The sequence below is a fragment of the Silurus meridionalis genome, chromosome 12, assembly GCF_014805685.1.
Source record: "Silurus meridionalis isolate SWU-2019-XX chromosome 12, ASM1480568v1, whole genome shotgun sequence".
In the NCBI taxonomy this organism is placed as follows: domain Eukaryota; kingdom Metazoa; phylum Chordata; class Actinopteri; order Siluriformes; family Siluridae; genus Silurus; species Silurus meridionalis.
The window spans coordinates 21,617,023-21,633,749 of NC_060895.1; the positions used below are offsets into that span (position 1 = coordinate 21,617,023).

A 16,727-nucleotide genomic window follows, 5' to 3' on the forward strand; every position below is an offset into this window, starting at 1 on the left:
TGATGGACAGGTTGACGGACGAGGTCAGACAGGAGTCTCCTGGACTATGATGTTTATGGATGATATTGTGATTTGTTGTGAGAGTAGGGAGCAGGTTGAGAAGAGCCTGGAGAGGTGGAGATATGCACTGGAGAGAAGGGGAATGAAACTCAGTAGGAGTAAGACAGAGTACATGTGTGTGAATGAGAGGGAGGGCAGTGGAGTGGTGCGGTTGCAGGAGAAGAGCTTCAGAAGGTGGAGGAATTCAGGTACCTGGGTTCAACAGTGCAAAGTAATGGAGAGTGTGTTAGAGAAGTGAAGAAAAGAGTGCAGGCAGGGTGGAGTGGGTGGAGAAGAGTGACAGGAGTGATTTGTGATAGTAGGGTATCTGCAAAATTGAAAGGGAAAGTTTATAGGACTGTGGTGAGACCTGCGATGTTGTATGGTTTAGAGACAGTGGCATTGAGTAAAAGACAGGAGGTGGAGCTGGAGGTAGCAGAGCTAAAGATGTTGAGGTTTTCGTTGGGAGTGACGAGGATGGATAAGATTAGAAATGAGTTTATTAGAGGGACAGCGATGTAGGATGTTTTGGTGACAAGGTGAGGGAGGCGAGATTGAGATGGTTTGGACATGTGCAGAGGAGGGACATAAATTATATTGGTAGAAGAATGCTGAGGATGGAGCCACCAGGTAGGAGGAAAAGAGGAAGGCCAAAAGGAGGTTCATGGATGTGGTGAGGGAAGACATGCAGGTAGTTGGTGTAAAAGAGGCAGATGTAGAGGACAGGGTGGTGTGGAGACGGATGATCCGCTGTGGCGACCCCTAATGGGAGCAGCCGAAAGAAGAAGAAGAAGAAGACTCTTGATAAGAGCATCTGCTATAAATGTAAATGTATTAACCAGAAAAAGTTCCTTAGGGTGTTTTGAAGATTAGTGCTACATGTGTGCCTGCCAAAACATATACCTCGTTATTCAAAAACCGGACAGAAAAACATAAATTTCACGCCTTGTTATTTAATATATTATTGAGCAGCTACTACAGATTATTTAGGACATAAAGCAAAACAGGCAACATCCTGTCTGAACGGATGGAAAAGTTTTATAGCAAAACTGCTGATCAGGCAACATCTATGTCTGAACGGATCAAAGAAATTCGGCTTAAAAAAAAATCTGTCTACACAAGAATTTTCCAAAACATTTCCGCTCGCATGCCCATACTGTGTGTGCGTAAAGACGCTATACACTCTGACACTTCATATACTTCGAATTTATATCAGCTGCAAGTGAATAGAATGGGTCACATGACTACAAATACCTCACTGTTTTTGTTTTCCACTTGGTTTTCTTAACACGACATTTTCGTAGGGAAAAGTCACCTTGTTGAGAACAAGAGCCAAAACGGAGTAAAAAAAAAAAACCGGATTATTGAGGACATTCAGACACTCAGATGGAGAATCCATGCATATTTATTTATTCAAATGTGTTTGCTCGCAATGTCTTCTCAAACTAGTTCCTAATATGTGTATTGATGGATGTGCAGTCAGTGTGTGGACTGCACCTCGGCAGTACACTACTAGACCTTTTAAATATGCAGCATCAAACCTAGAACCTTCTGTGTATTTTGTAGTCATGTGGATGAGGATGCAGTGATGATGTTTAGGTGCAGAACAAAACAGTTGACCCAACTGGGCCTAGAGACCTGTGGAGTACGGATTCTTCTGTCCTGCTCCAGCAAAAATGTTATTTTCTCTCGTTTCCGCCAGAAATATTTAAAATTTGTCCCCCTCCTGGTGGCAAAAGCCCACAAGTAACATGTATAAGCAGTTTAATTTTCAATGCACTGACTGCTTCTCTAACTGGCAAAAACTGCAGTCATGAAGCTGATAGTACTGATATGTTCAACTTTCATTTAATTAGTAATGCTGAGTTAAAAGTGGTAGGGTATATAAAAATTCTTCACACTTCGTCCCGGTCTGCCCCTGGATAGTGTCCTCTTCGATTGGAGGCCACTCTGTGCAGCTGGGGATGGTTTCTCATCAACCCCTTGGGTGGTTCCTTGAAATTCTGGAGTAAGAACCAGAGCGTTGAGGATGGATTGGACTGTAGGTAATGTCAACAGTCTGCTACACTGACTCAGGACTACAGTTTGCATCTGATCACCATCACTGCACCTCAACATCGTTTATCTGTAATAAATGGACAGTCAGTGCCACACAGATGAGGACGGGGTTCCCTCTTGAGTCTGGTTCCTCTCAAGGTTTCTTCCTTATGACATCTCTCTCTCTCTCTCTCTCTCTCTCTCTCTCTCTCTCTCTCTATATATATATATATATATATATATATATATATATATATATATATATATGTATATTCAATTCCTTTTAGGAAATAATTTATGAGAGAATTCAATATATTCTGACTTTTAATTCAATATATTTGAACATAATGTATGCTGGAGGTGCGGTTGTGGCTCCAGTGAAAGGAGACGTGTTGAATTGTGTTAATTGGGTTTTGTGCTTTCGTAATGACATTTATTCTCGCTGTATGAGATTCCTGTCTGTGATGCAGCGCTCTGTTACACTGTGTTTCTCTTTATTGTTGATGATTTCGAAAGCCGTGGCGTCTAAATGATGGTATTAAGAGGTGAATTGACAGGTAGGACACCACTGAAGGCCTGGGTGTGAAATGCACTCCCTGCCACTGGATTAAAAACAAACCTATAAACAAACAGCTAGTACCCAAGAGGAGACTGTGACTCGACGGAGATTCCCTTACCTTAGCTGGAGTATGGATCCAGATAGCAGCGTTGAACAGGATGTGGTCGCAGAGCTGCTTAAGAAGAGGCGCGCCATGACTCAGGCCGTCCAGGTACTTCGCGAACCCGAGAACTGCTCCAGCACGGCCCTGGTGATGTGCACCCGCGACGACTACACAACAAAAGTTCACTGTCAGTTAGTTTGAAACGGTTTGACTTTGGAGCACCGAGTGGACTTTAACTTTGCCAGAAGTTTGTAGGTGATTAGCGTTGGATGTGATGGCACCTGTGGGGTAGGTGTGAGCTGTGAGTGGGGCAGAAACAGATGGCGAGCTGTGTGTGAACGAGACAGCGAGCAGTGGGAGTGTTGCTGTACTGAGACCATCTCTCAGATGCTGTCTCATTGCAGCTCCTATTTACACAGGGACAAAGTGTGGTGCTGTTCCCCTCCTACCTGAGCCCAAGGTGAGGAGGAGATATGGAAATGAATGAGGAGAGAACGTGGCTCTGTCTGACACTGCACCTAATCACCAAGTTATTTCCTTTTTTTTTCTTTTTCATTCAACTGATTATTTTAATGTACACGCAAAAGTAGTAATAAATGTACTGGCATATACTACAATATATATATATATATATATATATATATATATATATATATATATATATATATATATATATATTAACTAAAGTTAAGAAAATAATGGAGAATGAAAAGAAATTAGAAAAAAGGAGAAGGAGGAAAAGAAAGACATGCCTAAATGAAGAAGAGGAAGAAGGAGGAGGATGTGAATACAAAAAGAAACGGGGGAAAAGGAGGGTGATGAAGATGCAGAAATAAAAAAGGAGAAGCTGAAGGAGGAGGAAAACAAGGATGATGAAAAAAGAAGGAGATGGAATATGAGAAGGAGGAAAATGAGGACTGAGAGAAGGAAAAAATGAAGAGGAACAGCTGAACAATTTTGAGGAGTTTGTAAAGAACATTAGACAGTGGATGCTTGATAACTTCCTTCTGCTTGATCTGTATTAGATGGAAGGGTTACTTGGTCCACATGCTGCTAGAAGTAAATTTTGGGATTATGTAGCATGTCTGGGTAGTCTTTCTGTCTCAGTGTGTACAGCAGTAAAATAACTTGGTGTAATTATTTACTCTCGTCTTTCCTTTGAGGATCTGTTCTCCAGGGGCGCTGTAACATGGCTGTCCATGTGCTCTGACCATAGCTTGGTCAGTTGGGAGTTGGGAAATGTGAAGAAAAGAATTTCACTGTGCTGTAATTTATGTGTGACAAATAAAGGCTATTCTATTCTATTCTATTCTATTCTATTCTATTCTATTCTATTCTATGCTATGCTATGCTATGCTATGCTAAATAAGCTTCAGTCCTCACCAGTACCAGGAAATATGACCACATCACCCCTGTTTTAATTAGTCCACACTGGCTCCCAAATAAATCTTGCATTTACTATATAATACTACTATAGACGTATAAAGCACTGAATGGTCTCGCACAGTATTTGAGCGATCTTTTGATAAATTATGATCCCCGCAACTACTTAGATTAAAGGGTGCAGGCTATTTGTTGGTACCAAAAATAATGAAGACTACAACAGGGGCAGATGCAGGAAAATGCATAGGAGGAGGAGAAGGAAAAAAATGAGGAGGAAGATGTGGAGGAGAAGCAGGAAAATGAAGAGGAGGGGGAGAAAGTGGGAGGAGGGTGAAAATGAGGAGGAGGAAAATACATAGGAGGAGGAAGAGGAGGAGGAAAATAAGGGGAAAGATATAGAAGAGGAGGAGAAGGAGGCAGAGGAAATGAAGCAGAGGAGAAGGCGGAGGAGAAAAATTAGGAAAAATAAAGGGAGGAAAATGAATAGAAGGAAAGTGAGGAGGAGGAGAATGAAAATGCATAAAGGAAGATGAGGAGGAGGAAAATAACGAGGAGGAGAAGCAGGAAGAGAAGGAAGAAAATGAGGAGTAGGAGGAGGAAAATGAGGAGGAGGAAGAGGAGAAGGATATAAAAATAAGCTTGAGAAAATAAAAGAGAGGAAGGAAGAAAAACTGAAAAAAAACAAAACAAATGGAATGATGGGATGCAGAGGAGCAAGGAGGGAAAAAAAGAGGAAAGAAGAAGAAAGAAAAGAAGAATAGTGTGCAGATTTTCCTGGTGAAAAACCCAAGTGAAGTGAGTGGGAGTCAGTTTGAAATAGAAAAGCTGCGTCTCTGAAGGACCAGTGCGATGCCACACCACAAGCCCTTCAAATATCACTGTTATTTTTACATGTAGCCTGAGTTCTAGCAGAAACGAGTGGAGTAGAGAAGTAAGACGAGACGAGGTTTACTCAGCATCATGTCTAGACATGTAAAGAAAATGTGGATTGACCTTGGAAATGTTTTTCAGCTTGAAGCATTGTGATCTGACATTGAGTTTATATTGAGGTCAGATTGAAGAGAGAAAGAAAGAGAGATGAAGAGAGGGATCGAAAGAAACCTTCAGTTCTGCATTGCAGTTCATTTCCTCAAGAAAATATTCTTACATTCAGATTTATTCGAAGTTCTATGTTTAAATTAAGCCTGTATAATATCTACAGAAATATCGAAATGAACTCTTATAGTCACCTCCCACGTATTGTATAGTATCTCTACAACCTATTGTCAAATAATTCCAACTGAAATTGATGGATAATTTTTATGGAAATATAACTAGTTCCATTCATTTATCTTTATATTATTTGACACATTTAAATGCATCTTATTTGGTTACAGTGAAACAGTTTTTTTTTTTACAGTTGAATTGGTACAAAACTGGAGAGGATTTGAGAAACCCTGCTGTCGGGTACAGTAGTATATGAATTAGCATTTCATTCAGAGATAAAATTCGTCTCTACGGTGGCAAGTTATTACAATTGCAATGTTCAAGCAACATCAGTCCCCTTTACAATCCCAATAACATTTTCTCACAACAAAATTGCATCATGTGAAAAAACTTCTTTTCTAACACTAGATGGACAAAAGTACTGAGACCCCCTGACTGACCTTTCCAGCTATATGTGCTGTCCTCAAACATCTACCGCTAAGTAGGAGGTGCACAATTGTATAAGATGTGTATGGAAATGGAAATTTTCCATTCGCTTGAACTAGGAGATGCAAACCTGTTCCAGCATGACAGTGTGCACAAAGCTAGCGCCATGAAGATATGCTTTACAAAGGCAGGAGTGAAATATCTTCAGTGGGCTGCATTAGAGATCTGACCTCAACCCTATTGAACACCTTTAGAAATGTACTCAAGCAAAAGTACAAATATTTAATATATAAATAGGCATTGGAACACCTGACTTTTCCAGCCATTTGTGATTCATCCCCAAACTGTTAACGCAAACTTGGAGGTACACAATTTTTTAGAATGTCTTTGAATGTTAGCATTTATTTTTTATTTGCTTGGAGTGGAAGATCCTGAGGTGCCTGAACTAAAGCTTTGATCTTATCCTATTAAACACCTTTGGGATAATTTAGAACATTGACTGCACACCGGGCCTCCTCAACTCACCTACATCAGTACCTGACCTTACTGACACCTTTAGAGGAAGAATGAGCACGAATCTCCCAAGCCACACTCCAAAATGTGGTAGACCTTCTTCTCATTAGAAGTTATGATAACAGCAAACAGGGCCAAAATGATGGCAAAAGGACTTTTTGTGTGTCAGGAATTATGCATTAAAGGGAGATTATTGTAGTTTAGTGTTTAAGGCATTGGACTAATGATTAGAAGATCGCAAGTTTAAATTTAAGCGCCAATAAACTGCCACTGCTGGTGCCTTGAGAAGGGACCCACTGTTGGTGCCTTTAACCTTCAGCTGCTTCGTCTTTCTGGATAAAGGCGTCCGCCAAATGTCGTAAATGTAAATCTAAACATGGACTAAATGTGGAATGCTTAAAAAGCACATACAAATCTTATGCTCAGGTGTCCACAGACTTTTGTCCAACCAGTGAAGGTTTAAAGTATGAGAAAAACAGTAATAATTACCTCTTAGGGCATTCAAAAATGGACTCATTGATCAATTTTCTTACTTTTATACACTATGAACCTAAAAAAATCTTTATATTCCATTAAAGAAAGCAAGGACGAGTACAAACTCATCCGAAAGCATATATCCTGCAGTAAGAAGGCAGTTTTTCCAGGTAATATCTGCGCAAATCCTTTTGGATTCATGTTAGTTAACTCATTTCCTGTTTAAATATTAAACATGACTGACTATTTTTATGTATTTTCAATTAATAATTGACAAAGGGTGCTACATTAAAGACTTTGGTCAATTAAACGTGTAATTGTGTAAAATAATGTACAGTCAATTCAAATATCTCACAGGTGTATAGTACAGAATAGTATTCAAAAAGATATGATATGATCAAGGCTGCTATAAAATCCATAAAAAGAACACAGAGAGATTTGTCCGAATTAGAGCTTTTGCTAAATGTTTTCATTTGACTGCAGTTACATGTATTAAATCCTTACAAAGGTAGTAGAACTGCATTTACACACATTTGTGGTCATGAGGTCCTTCTTTCCTATTGATTTCCCTCTAATTTCAATCAATTTTGTCCCAGTCTTTAATTCTGGATTTGTGATGTTACTGTAATTACAATTGCACAGGGTACTAGACAAAAGGAAGCTATAAAATTGGCAAAATGAACTGACAGGTGAAAAAAAAAGGCAGCACCAACCTTTTCCAACAGGTATCCAATCACCAGGAAGCCTTTTCCTCCAAGCATCTGTTCCTGCATGGCCACAGAGCTCTTCAGCAACTCCACCAGGAAGCCCAGGAGACTGGCACTGTCACAAAGCACACACAAATAAATGCGTCATCCTAAATAGAATTATTCCTATGAGAAAAGGGCTGCTATATAATGGGATTAATGTATTTCCCAGTTGAAAACAGCAGAAGCAGCAGACGTGGTGTTTTGAGTAGCAAAATTGTTTCCGTGTTCCTCTGTATGGTTTTCTTGTCATTTTCTATAACTTTTTATAATCACTTTAAATGCCTCTGTTACTGCTCCGGTCCTGTCTCTGCCACTGTTTTGTCATCGGTCAGTTATCAAGTGTGTTCACCTATTTCTTGTTTTTGCTTTATGATGTTCAGAGGGTGGGAAAAAAAAGCCTTTCTACTATTTTTGGTACATTTGTATTTTACTTTCAAAAACTATTGATCATTTATGGTTATAAAAAGTCTCTGGACCTCCTGAACATAATATTGGATTGTGATTTTTGAACATCCTATGCCACACTTATTCTCCATTTGCTGTTATAATAACCCACCCTATAGGAAGATGCTCTATTAGATTATGGAGGGTATTTGTGGAGGTTTGTGCTCATTCATCCACAAGAACATTAGTAAAGTCAGATAGTAATTCATCCCACAGGTGTTCAATAGGGTTGAGGTCAGAGCTCTATAGCAGGAGATCTTTCACTCCAACCCGTGTAAAGCATATTTTCATGGATCTGGATTTGTGCACAGAGGCATTGCCATGCTAGAGCAGGTTTGGATCTCCTAGTTCAATTAATGGGTAAAGTTAATGATACATTATACCAAAATGGATTGTGTGCCTCCATCTTTGTGGTAAAAGTTTGATGTAGAATCACATATAGCTGGAAAAGTTAGAGGTCCCAATAATATTCTCCAAACAGTAAATGTATATTATAGTTGAATTTTTGTATTCTTAGTTAAATACATTTATAAAAGAAAAAACTTTTTATTTTCTTTATACTTTCATTTCCATTTTATTTATTTTAAATAATTTTATTAGTTAAATATTGTTGCTGAAATTACAATCATATTCAGAACATCTCCAACAAAAAAATAATCACACCAACATAGAGATCATTTAATAAAAAAAATAAATAAAATAAAATATAGGTGAAAATCTAGTTACATGTTGTAATCTGGCTAGTTAAATTCGCTAGCTAGTGCTAGCATGAATGAGTGTTTTTACCTTTTATTTTTATTACTAATGTATCTTAGCATTTATTTCAGAAAGACTGCATGACCTTTATGACAAATTCTAGGTTTGTCAGAGTTAGCGTCTTCCTTATGACTGTGCTTAGTGAACTAGCGGGTCAAGTGGGATTGGGTGTGATAAATCTATGGTCAGATCTTTTCATCAGATACAAATATTTACATTTTACCATTGAATACTTAAATATGTTTAAATGTTGATGTGCATTTCATAAAAAAAAAAAAAAGATTTTGCAAGTCTTTTAGGAATTTTTCTACCCATTGGTGTGTCATTTTCCTTCTTTCCTCTGTGTGCCATTGGTCTTCACAATGTCTGAGGACAGTTCTAATTAGCTCCTTCCATTCATCCCTATGTTCTACCACGTGTGATTCTCCAATTGTCTATAATAAAGACCACTAGATGACTAGTTTACCTACTTGAGTCCTGCCTCGTTACCATGAACATCGTGATTGCTTTTGGTTATGAAAGCCAGTGAATGCAATACTAGACATGGCTTTTAACATCATTTTCAGATTTTTGAGCATTTTCTGACCTCAACAAAACCCTGGAGGGAGCATGATCATTTATAGAAAGCAAGTATTGGCAGTTAGCTGAAAGAAACACGCCATAAATATCCACACAGTGACTCAAGCAAAGCTGGTACTAAGAGTACCCGAGTCTCTATATAATAACCAGTGTTTGTCCAATTTATCGGTTTCGCCAAATCATTCAGTTAATCGGCACCAACAGTTGATTGCTGGAACGATCGGCAAAAATCTATACCGTTAGTTTTTCCGGGTTGCATCTGTTGCCCGAGCGGCTGAGAGTATTACTTTTTGTTTCAGTTTGGATACATGCCTTTTAATTTCCTCAATATTTATTAATATTATAAATACATTCATATTTATTTAATTTAGCACATTTTCATTATTCAGTACTGTTTTTTTTTTTTTAATAAATTACTATTTTACATGGAGTGTTATGTTTGTGTTTTTATGTAGTATCCATTTTATAAAACTATCGGTTGATTAATTGGCAAATACGGTCCAACTTAGCTATCGGTATCAGTAAAATCTACTATCAGTAGACGCCCAATAATAACCAATAGATTTTTGTGTGCTAGTGGAGATTTGGGTGAGATTCTTTCAGCCATGAGTAAAGTCAGGTATTGATGTAGGTGAGGTGAGGAGGCCTGCGGGTCAGTCAGCGTTCAAATTCCTCCCGAAGGTGTTCAATAGGTTTGAGGTCAGAGCTTCTGGCCTGCTTTTTTGCAACATGCAAATACATTCAATTGACAAGACTTTCTCCTAAAAAATAACAGGGAATTGATTTTGTATCAAACATGGTGAAATAAGACAAGGATAGACAAGGTCGCTCACCAAACAGCGGTTTCCACCTGACTCTCACTGTGCTGATGGAAGTCCAGCTGGGAGAAAAGAGGGAAAAGCACTTGAATGCCCCCGATGGAGTGAATGGCGCTGTGGATCGAGTGGGTGATGATTGCCTTTACGTCCTGCAGAGGAAAAGACAAATCTTCAAAAGGAATTTAAAATGATAAAATGGACATTTTTGTCCTAAATTAAAGAAAAACAAAGAATTTATTGATCGAAATACATTGACTTTGTCATAGTTATGATTTTTGATGCATGTTTTCAATAGACAAGAAACTCCTGATTTGAACTTGTCACAACACCCGTGGTCTCATTCGCACAATTTTTTGAAGTAGTGTAAAAGAAGGTTTGTTGATCATAATAATTGTAATAGATATCAATCAGTGATTGACTCATTGATATCATTTTATTAATAGATTGTTCTAGTGAGAGTAACATTTAAGTCTTTTCACTTAAACTGAGTTGATCTTGTGAAGAAAATAATAATAGAAACATTAAAGCCATAATAAATCATAGTACTTTGGATACATTTAAAGGCAAACACTTCTGTACTTTCATTCAAGTGAAAGTTTAATGGGAGGAGTTTTACATTTACTGGAGTCATATTTTCCTCATATTTTACCACCGTTTATTTCTATAGCACTCAGCAGTCAGCCATGATACAGTGCCCCTGGAGCAGAGAGAGGTAAAGGCCTTGCTTTTGGGTCCAACAATAGAAGCATGGTGGTGGGGGCTCTAAGTCCTGACCATCCAATCTGTAACCCAGGTCTTAACACTAATCCACCACTTTCCCACCAACTTGCACCAATAAACTTTTTGAATTTGATAAACCCATTGTTCTGTTTTTTTGGTATTTTTCATTTGAAGGTTTTTCAGTCCGTCAAATCCATCTTGTGCATGGCCCTATTTATCAAAAGCATCAAAAGTTAAACTACATGCAGAAATCCTCCACTGAGCTCAGTAAAGGTTTACAATAGCTGACTCACTCTGTATAGACGTGTTACTGTATGTTGCTATGGTTACAGTTATTTATAAGGCAGCACATTTATTTAGAGTGGTAATTAAACTGACTGGTTTCAAAACACATCTTCCAGCCACTCAGCATTTAGACAGACCGTGATGTTTTAATACTCAAACACTCAAAAGTTTTATTATAATCATAGAACTTTTTCTATACACACAAACACACACACTCACACACTCACATACCTGTAGCATGAGAGCATGTGGCGAGTGGACGAAGATCGAAGCGTTCTCTCTGGGAGAAGACTCCAGACACAGCTGAGCGTCCGTGGCTTTAGCGTTGTAGGTAAAGCAGATGCTGCTGGCCAACTTGCCATCGTACAACACCTGCTTATGGTGCTCCGCCAAATGGATATCGCTCTCAGACTTAAACTTAAATGTGCTCTGTGGAGAGAGAAAGCAAAAGAAAGTTCCAGATGAACAAATAATACAGTATAAACATCTTAACAGCTACAGAAGACAATCTGTCCACGTCGGAAATTAATAAATAAATAAAAAATGCCAGCTTTCTGTTGATTTAATTCAATTCACTAATGTTTGTGCATGAGTTTATTTAGAGGCCATTAGATTTTAAATATTGCCAGTTACTGTATAATTCATTCACCGAGATAAAGTGCAAAAAGATTATGCTTATTTAGATGGATTTTATTTAAGAGCTGTGCCTATATATTAAATAAATACATATTAGTACTAGAGAGAATTGATTTTTTTTTAACCTTTTCTGCAGCCTGTTTATGACAGGCTTTAGGCCATATTGATGTGATCACCTCTTTCAGCTGGAAGAATGTGTAAAAAAAATATAAAAATGGTTTTTCCCGAGAGATGCTTGGCACTTTTAAAAAAGTATGATAAAAAAGTCGATATTTTGAATGAATTGTAATAAATAGATATTGGATACAGAGAGGCAGAGAGTGAAGCCTGTGCCACATCTCTATTAATAATGAAGCTGTAGGAGTTAACGAATTGCGCTGTTTACATTGCGTTTCTCATATGAAACTTTATTGCAGCCTGTCAATGAGAAAGTGAGGGAATCCAGATGTGACCACCTCTGTCTGTTAGAGGAATGAGTCATGTCATTCATATTCAATGGGATTTGTAGACATTTTTCCTGAACTTTGAAGAGGTACAGTATTAGGGACATAGAAACTAAGATAATTTGTTTGTGTGTTTGTGTGTGTTTGTGTTCCACATCTCTTTTCATAATGACGCTGTAATATTTAACACCTTGTACTGTTTTTGTTACATTTCTCATATGACCCTTTATTGCAGCCTGTCAATGAGAAAGTAATGAGGAACCAAGTCAAGTCAAGTTTATTTCATCCAGTCATCCAGTCTTTTAATTCTTTAACACACTCAGTTACCCAAGCCAATTGAGATGCATCGTGTGGCTTAGAAGAGATATATAGCTGGGTATCATTAGCATAACAGTGGAAGCTAATCCAATGCCTTCTAAAAATATTTCCTAAGGGAAGCATGTATATTGTGAAAAGCAGGGGTCCTAGAACTGAACCCTGTGGCACGCCATAATTTACTTGCATTAACCTGGATAGCTCTCTATTTAAGTCTACAAAATGGTAACGATCAGGAACCAGATGCGACCACCTCTGTCAGCTGAATGAATGTGTACAACCTTTAGATTTGGCCAAATATGAGAACATACTGTGTGTTTCACTTGTCTAAGTTTCCATTTTTTGTCAGCAACATGCTAGCCAGCTAACTGTTCTGAGTGATGTACTGTACTGTATAGTCAATTTTATAGATTTACCAAGCAAATATGTATGTAGATGATCAGTGTAACTCATTAAAAGGTAAAAAACTTTGGTAATGATTTGACATCACTTGCTGAACTTAGGGATGATGAGCCCATCCTGAATCCCTTAGAAGAAACCTAAATTGAAGAAATGCCTATTTTTCTGATTTGTTTGTTTCTTTGCTTTGCCCTCAACATGAAAATGCAGGAAATTATATATTATAATAATTATATTTTATTGATTTCAGCTTTTAATCATTTGTTCTAGTCATGTGAAGACATTCTCACCATAGACATAAAGTCTGGCTATGTGTATCTGCTAAATGCTGTAAATGCAAATATGTAAAGGTTTATTGTAGAACAAGTCTTGGCTAAAGCAGAAGCCTGAATTGTTGCTGGATGTTCTTCTATGCATTACTTATAAAAGTGCAGCTTCAGATTTCTGTGTGCATTTTGCTTTTTACACTGCACCACAAAAATGAAGCTGGAGTTAGCACCGAAGTGCAAGGCTGACAAAAGTGAACACATTTACAGCAATTAGCAGGAGAAGCCAATGGATTTTTCACAAATGAGGCAGTCATTAAAACACATACCACTGAGTTGCAAGTTAATTCAACAGACTTCACACTTACAAATGCAATTCAGTTGGAGCTGAATTTTAAATATACAGTACAAAAGGTATACTATATATATATATATATATATATATATATATATATATATATATATATACACACACACACACACACACACACACACACACACACACACACACAGTGGGGCAAAAAAGTATTTAGTCATCCACCAATTGTGCAAGTTCTCCCACTCAAAAAGATGAGAGAGGCCTGTAATTTTTAACATAGATACACTTTAACTATGAGAGACAAAAATTTTTTTTCCGAAAATCACATTTTTTCGATTTTTAAAGAATTTATTTGCAAATTATGGTGGAAAATAAGTTAAAATAAGTATTTGGTCAATAACAAAAGTTCATCTCAATACTTTATAAGTTATATACCCTTTGTTGGCAATGACAGAGATCAAACGTTTTCTCTAAGTCTCCACAAGGTTTTTACACACTGTTTGGTAGTTTGGCCCATTCCTCCATGCAGAGCTCCTCTAGAGCAGTGATGTTTTGGGGCTGTCGCTGGGCAAAACGGATTTTCAACTCCCTCCAAAGATTTTCTATGGAGTTGAGATCTGGAGACTGGCTAGGCCGCTCCAGGACCTTAAAATGCTTCTTACGAAGCCACTCCTTCGTTGCCTGGGTGGTGTGTTTGGGATCATTGTCATGCTGAAAGACCCAGCCACGTTTCATCTTCAATGCCCTTGCTGATGGAAAAAGGTTTATACTTAAAATCTTACGATACATGGCCCCATTCATTCTTTTCTTTACACGGGTCAGTCGTCCTGGTCCCTTTGCAGAAAAACAGCCCCAAAGCATGATGTTTCCACCCCCATGCTTCACAGTAGGTATGGTGTTCTTTGGATGCAACTCAGCATTCTTTCTCCTCCAAACAAGTTGAGTTTTTACCAAAAAGTTATATTTTGGTTTCATCTGACCATATGACATTCTCCCAATCCTCTTCTGGATCATCCAAATGCTCTCTAGCAAACTTCAGATGGGCCCGGACATGTACTGGCTTAAGCACGGGGACACGTCTGGCACTGCAGTATTTGAGTCCCTGGCGGCGTAGTGTGTTACTGATGGTAGCCTTTGTTACTTTGGTCCCAGCTCTCTGCAGGTCATTCACTAGGTCCCCCATGTGGTTCTTGGATTTTTGCTCACCGTTCTTGTGATCATTTTGACCCCACAGGGTGAGATCTTGCGTGGAGCCCCAGATCGAGGGAGATTATCAGTGGTCTTGTATGTCTTTTTCTAATAATTGTTAACACAGTTAATTTTGTTACTGCTTCAAGCTGCTTACCTATTGCAGATTCAGTCTTCCCAGCCTGCTGCAGGTCTACAATTTTGTTTCTGGTGTCCTTTGACAGCTCTTTGATCTTGGCCATAGTGGAGTTTGGAGTCTGACTGTTTGAGGTTGTGGACAGGTGTCTTTTATACTGATTATACTGATAACGAGTTCAAACTGGTGCCATTAATACAGGTAACAAGTGGAGGACAGAGGAGACTCTCAAAGAAAAAGTTACAGGTCTGTGAGAGCCAGATACTTATTTTCCACTATAATTTGCAAATAAATTCTTTAAAAATCAGACAATGTGATTTTCTGGATTTTTTTTCTCATTTTGTCTCTCATAGTTGAAGTGTACCTATGATAAAAAATTACAGGCATCTTTCATCTTTTTAAATGGGAGTACTTGCACAATTGGTGGCTGACTAAATACAGTGGAACCCGGTTATCTCGCCCTCGGTTACCTCGACAACCGACGTCGACGTTTTTGAAGTGGAACCGCCAAATTCTCTTTTTCTAAGCATTTTTTATCGGTTATGTCGACTTTTTTTATGTCGCCGAACCCTGTTATCTCGAGCACAAGGGGGGAAAAATTTGCCATTTAACGTCGGTTATCTCGATGCAGCCGCAGAAGAACTCGCGGAAGTGGCGGAAAAATCAAACCTTACATATGCTACAGGTGTTGTATTGTATTCTGGTGAATCTCTGCTGTTAGTTAGTGCACATATGCCTTTTGTTGTTAAATGTTATGCGATGAACAGGAGGCGAAAGCCGCGCTTGCCGGCGCGGAACGTGTGATGACCATCCAAAATCATAGAATGAACACCGGCAGGATCGGGGGCGAATCCGCGGTGTGCTTTGGGAAGAAAAAAGCAGCCGTTGAGAGAGTGCCGGTGGGAAGGCACGTACCGGGATACGCATGCGCGATAACAACGACTGCTGTGAACCAACATATACCAACAATAACGGACGGTGAGAGTGTGGAAGTTTAAATAGGAGCTGGTGATGATGCTAAACGAGCACCATATGTGCGCGATTGAAGCCGGGAGATTCAGAGAAAGCGGCAGAGAAAACATCTGACACGCTGAAGGGGGCCGAAGGGGGTGTGGCAGGTGGATTCCTGACAGATAAACATGTACTGTATGTATTTTTATAGCATGCCTTCATCAAACAAATTGCGGCAACGCTGTTGTGTAAAAAAACCCTTCAAAAACACGAGCATGCACATTCTCATTTATTAACGCACATCATGTACATAAAGAAATTTCAAGCACGTTAATATACTGCCGCCATTTTGATTTTCGTTTATCTCGATCATCGGTTACCTCGGTGCTTTTTGGCGACCCACCAGGACATCGACATAACCGGGTTCCACTGTACTTTTGCCCCACTGTGTGTGTGTGTGTGTGTGTGTGTGTGTGTGTGTATATATATATATATATATATATATATATATATATATATATATATATATATATATATATATATATATATATATATATATATATAATTCTCATAGGTTACATTATTATTTATTTCTTTAAAAAAAAATTGTATTCATTAATTTGTTCATTTATATATTCATTTATTTATGTGTTAACATTGTGGAACAAACGCCTAGCTTTGCAAATCATGCATTTTCAAACTGGTTAAGTGAAGTGATGCTCACAACAAACAACTGACTAAGGAGAAAAAAATTGAGGTTGAGGTTTGTAAATTATTTAATTTAGAGGTCATTAGATAAAAAAATTTTGTTAGTTTTAATTCATGCACTAAGATAAGGTGCAAAAAAAGGGCACTTATTTGGATAATTTTAATAAATAGCTATATCTATATATTAAACAAACAAACAAACAAATAAATAAATAAACAATTCTTGTTGCCAGCTATTTAGACAGAGTAGAGTTTTTTAGAGAACAGTTAATCTG

At 38.2% G+C, this 16,727-nt stretch overlaps 1 protein-coding gene across 1 annotated transcript in view; it reads right to left on the reverse strand.

Annotated features, from left to right (window-relative positions):
- Positions 1-16,727, reverse strand: part of nbeab (neurobeachin b) — a 426,194-nt gene that overhangs the window by 263,675 nt on the left and 145,792 nt on the right. The window contains 5 exon segments of the mRNA XM_046863205.1: positions 2,754-2,863; positions 2,866-2,905; positions 7,454-7,562; positions 10,102-10,235; positions 11,323-11,520. Coding sequence (XP_046719161.1) covers positions 2,754-2,863; positions 2,866-2,905; positions 7,454-7,562; positions 10,102-10,235; positions 11,323-11,520 — 591 coding nt within the window.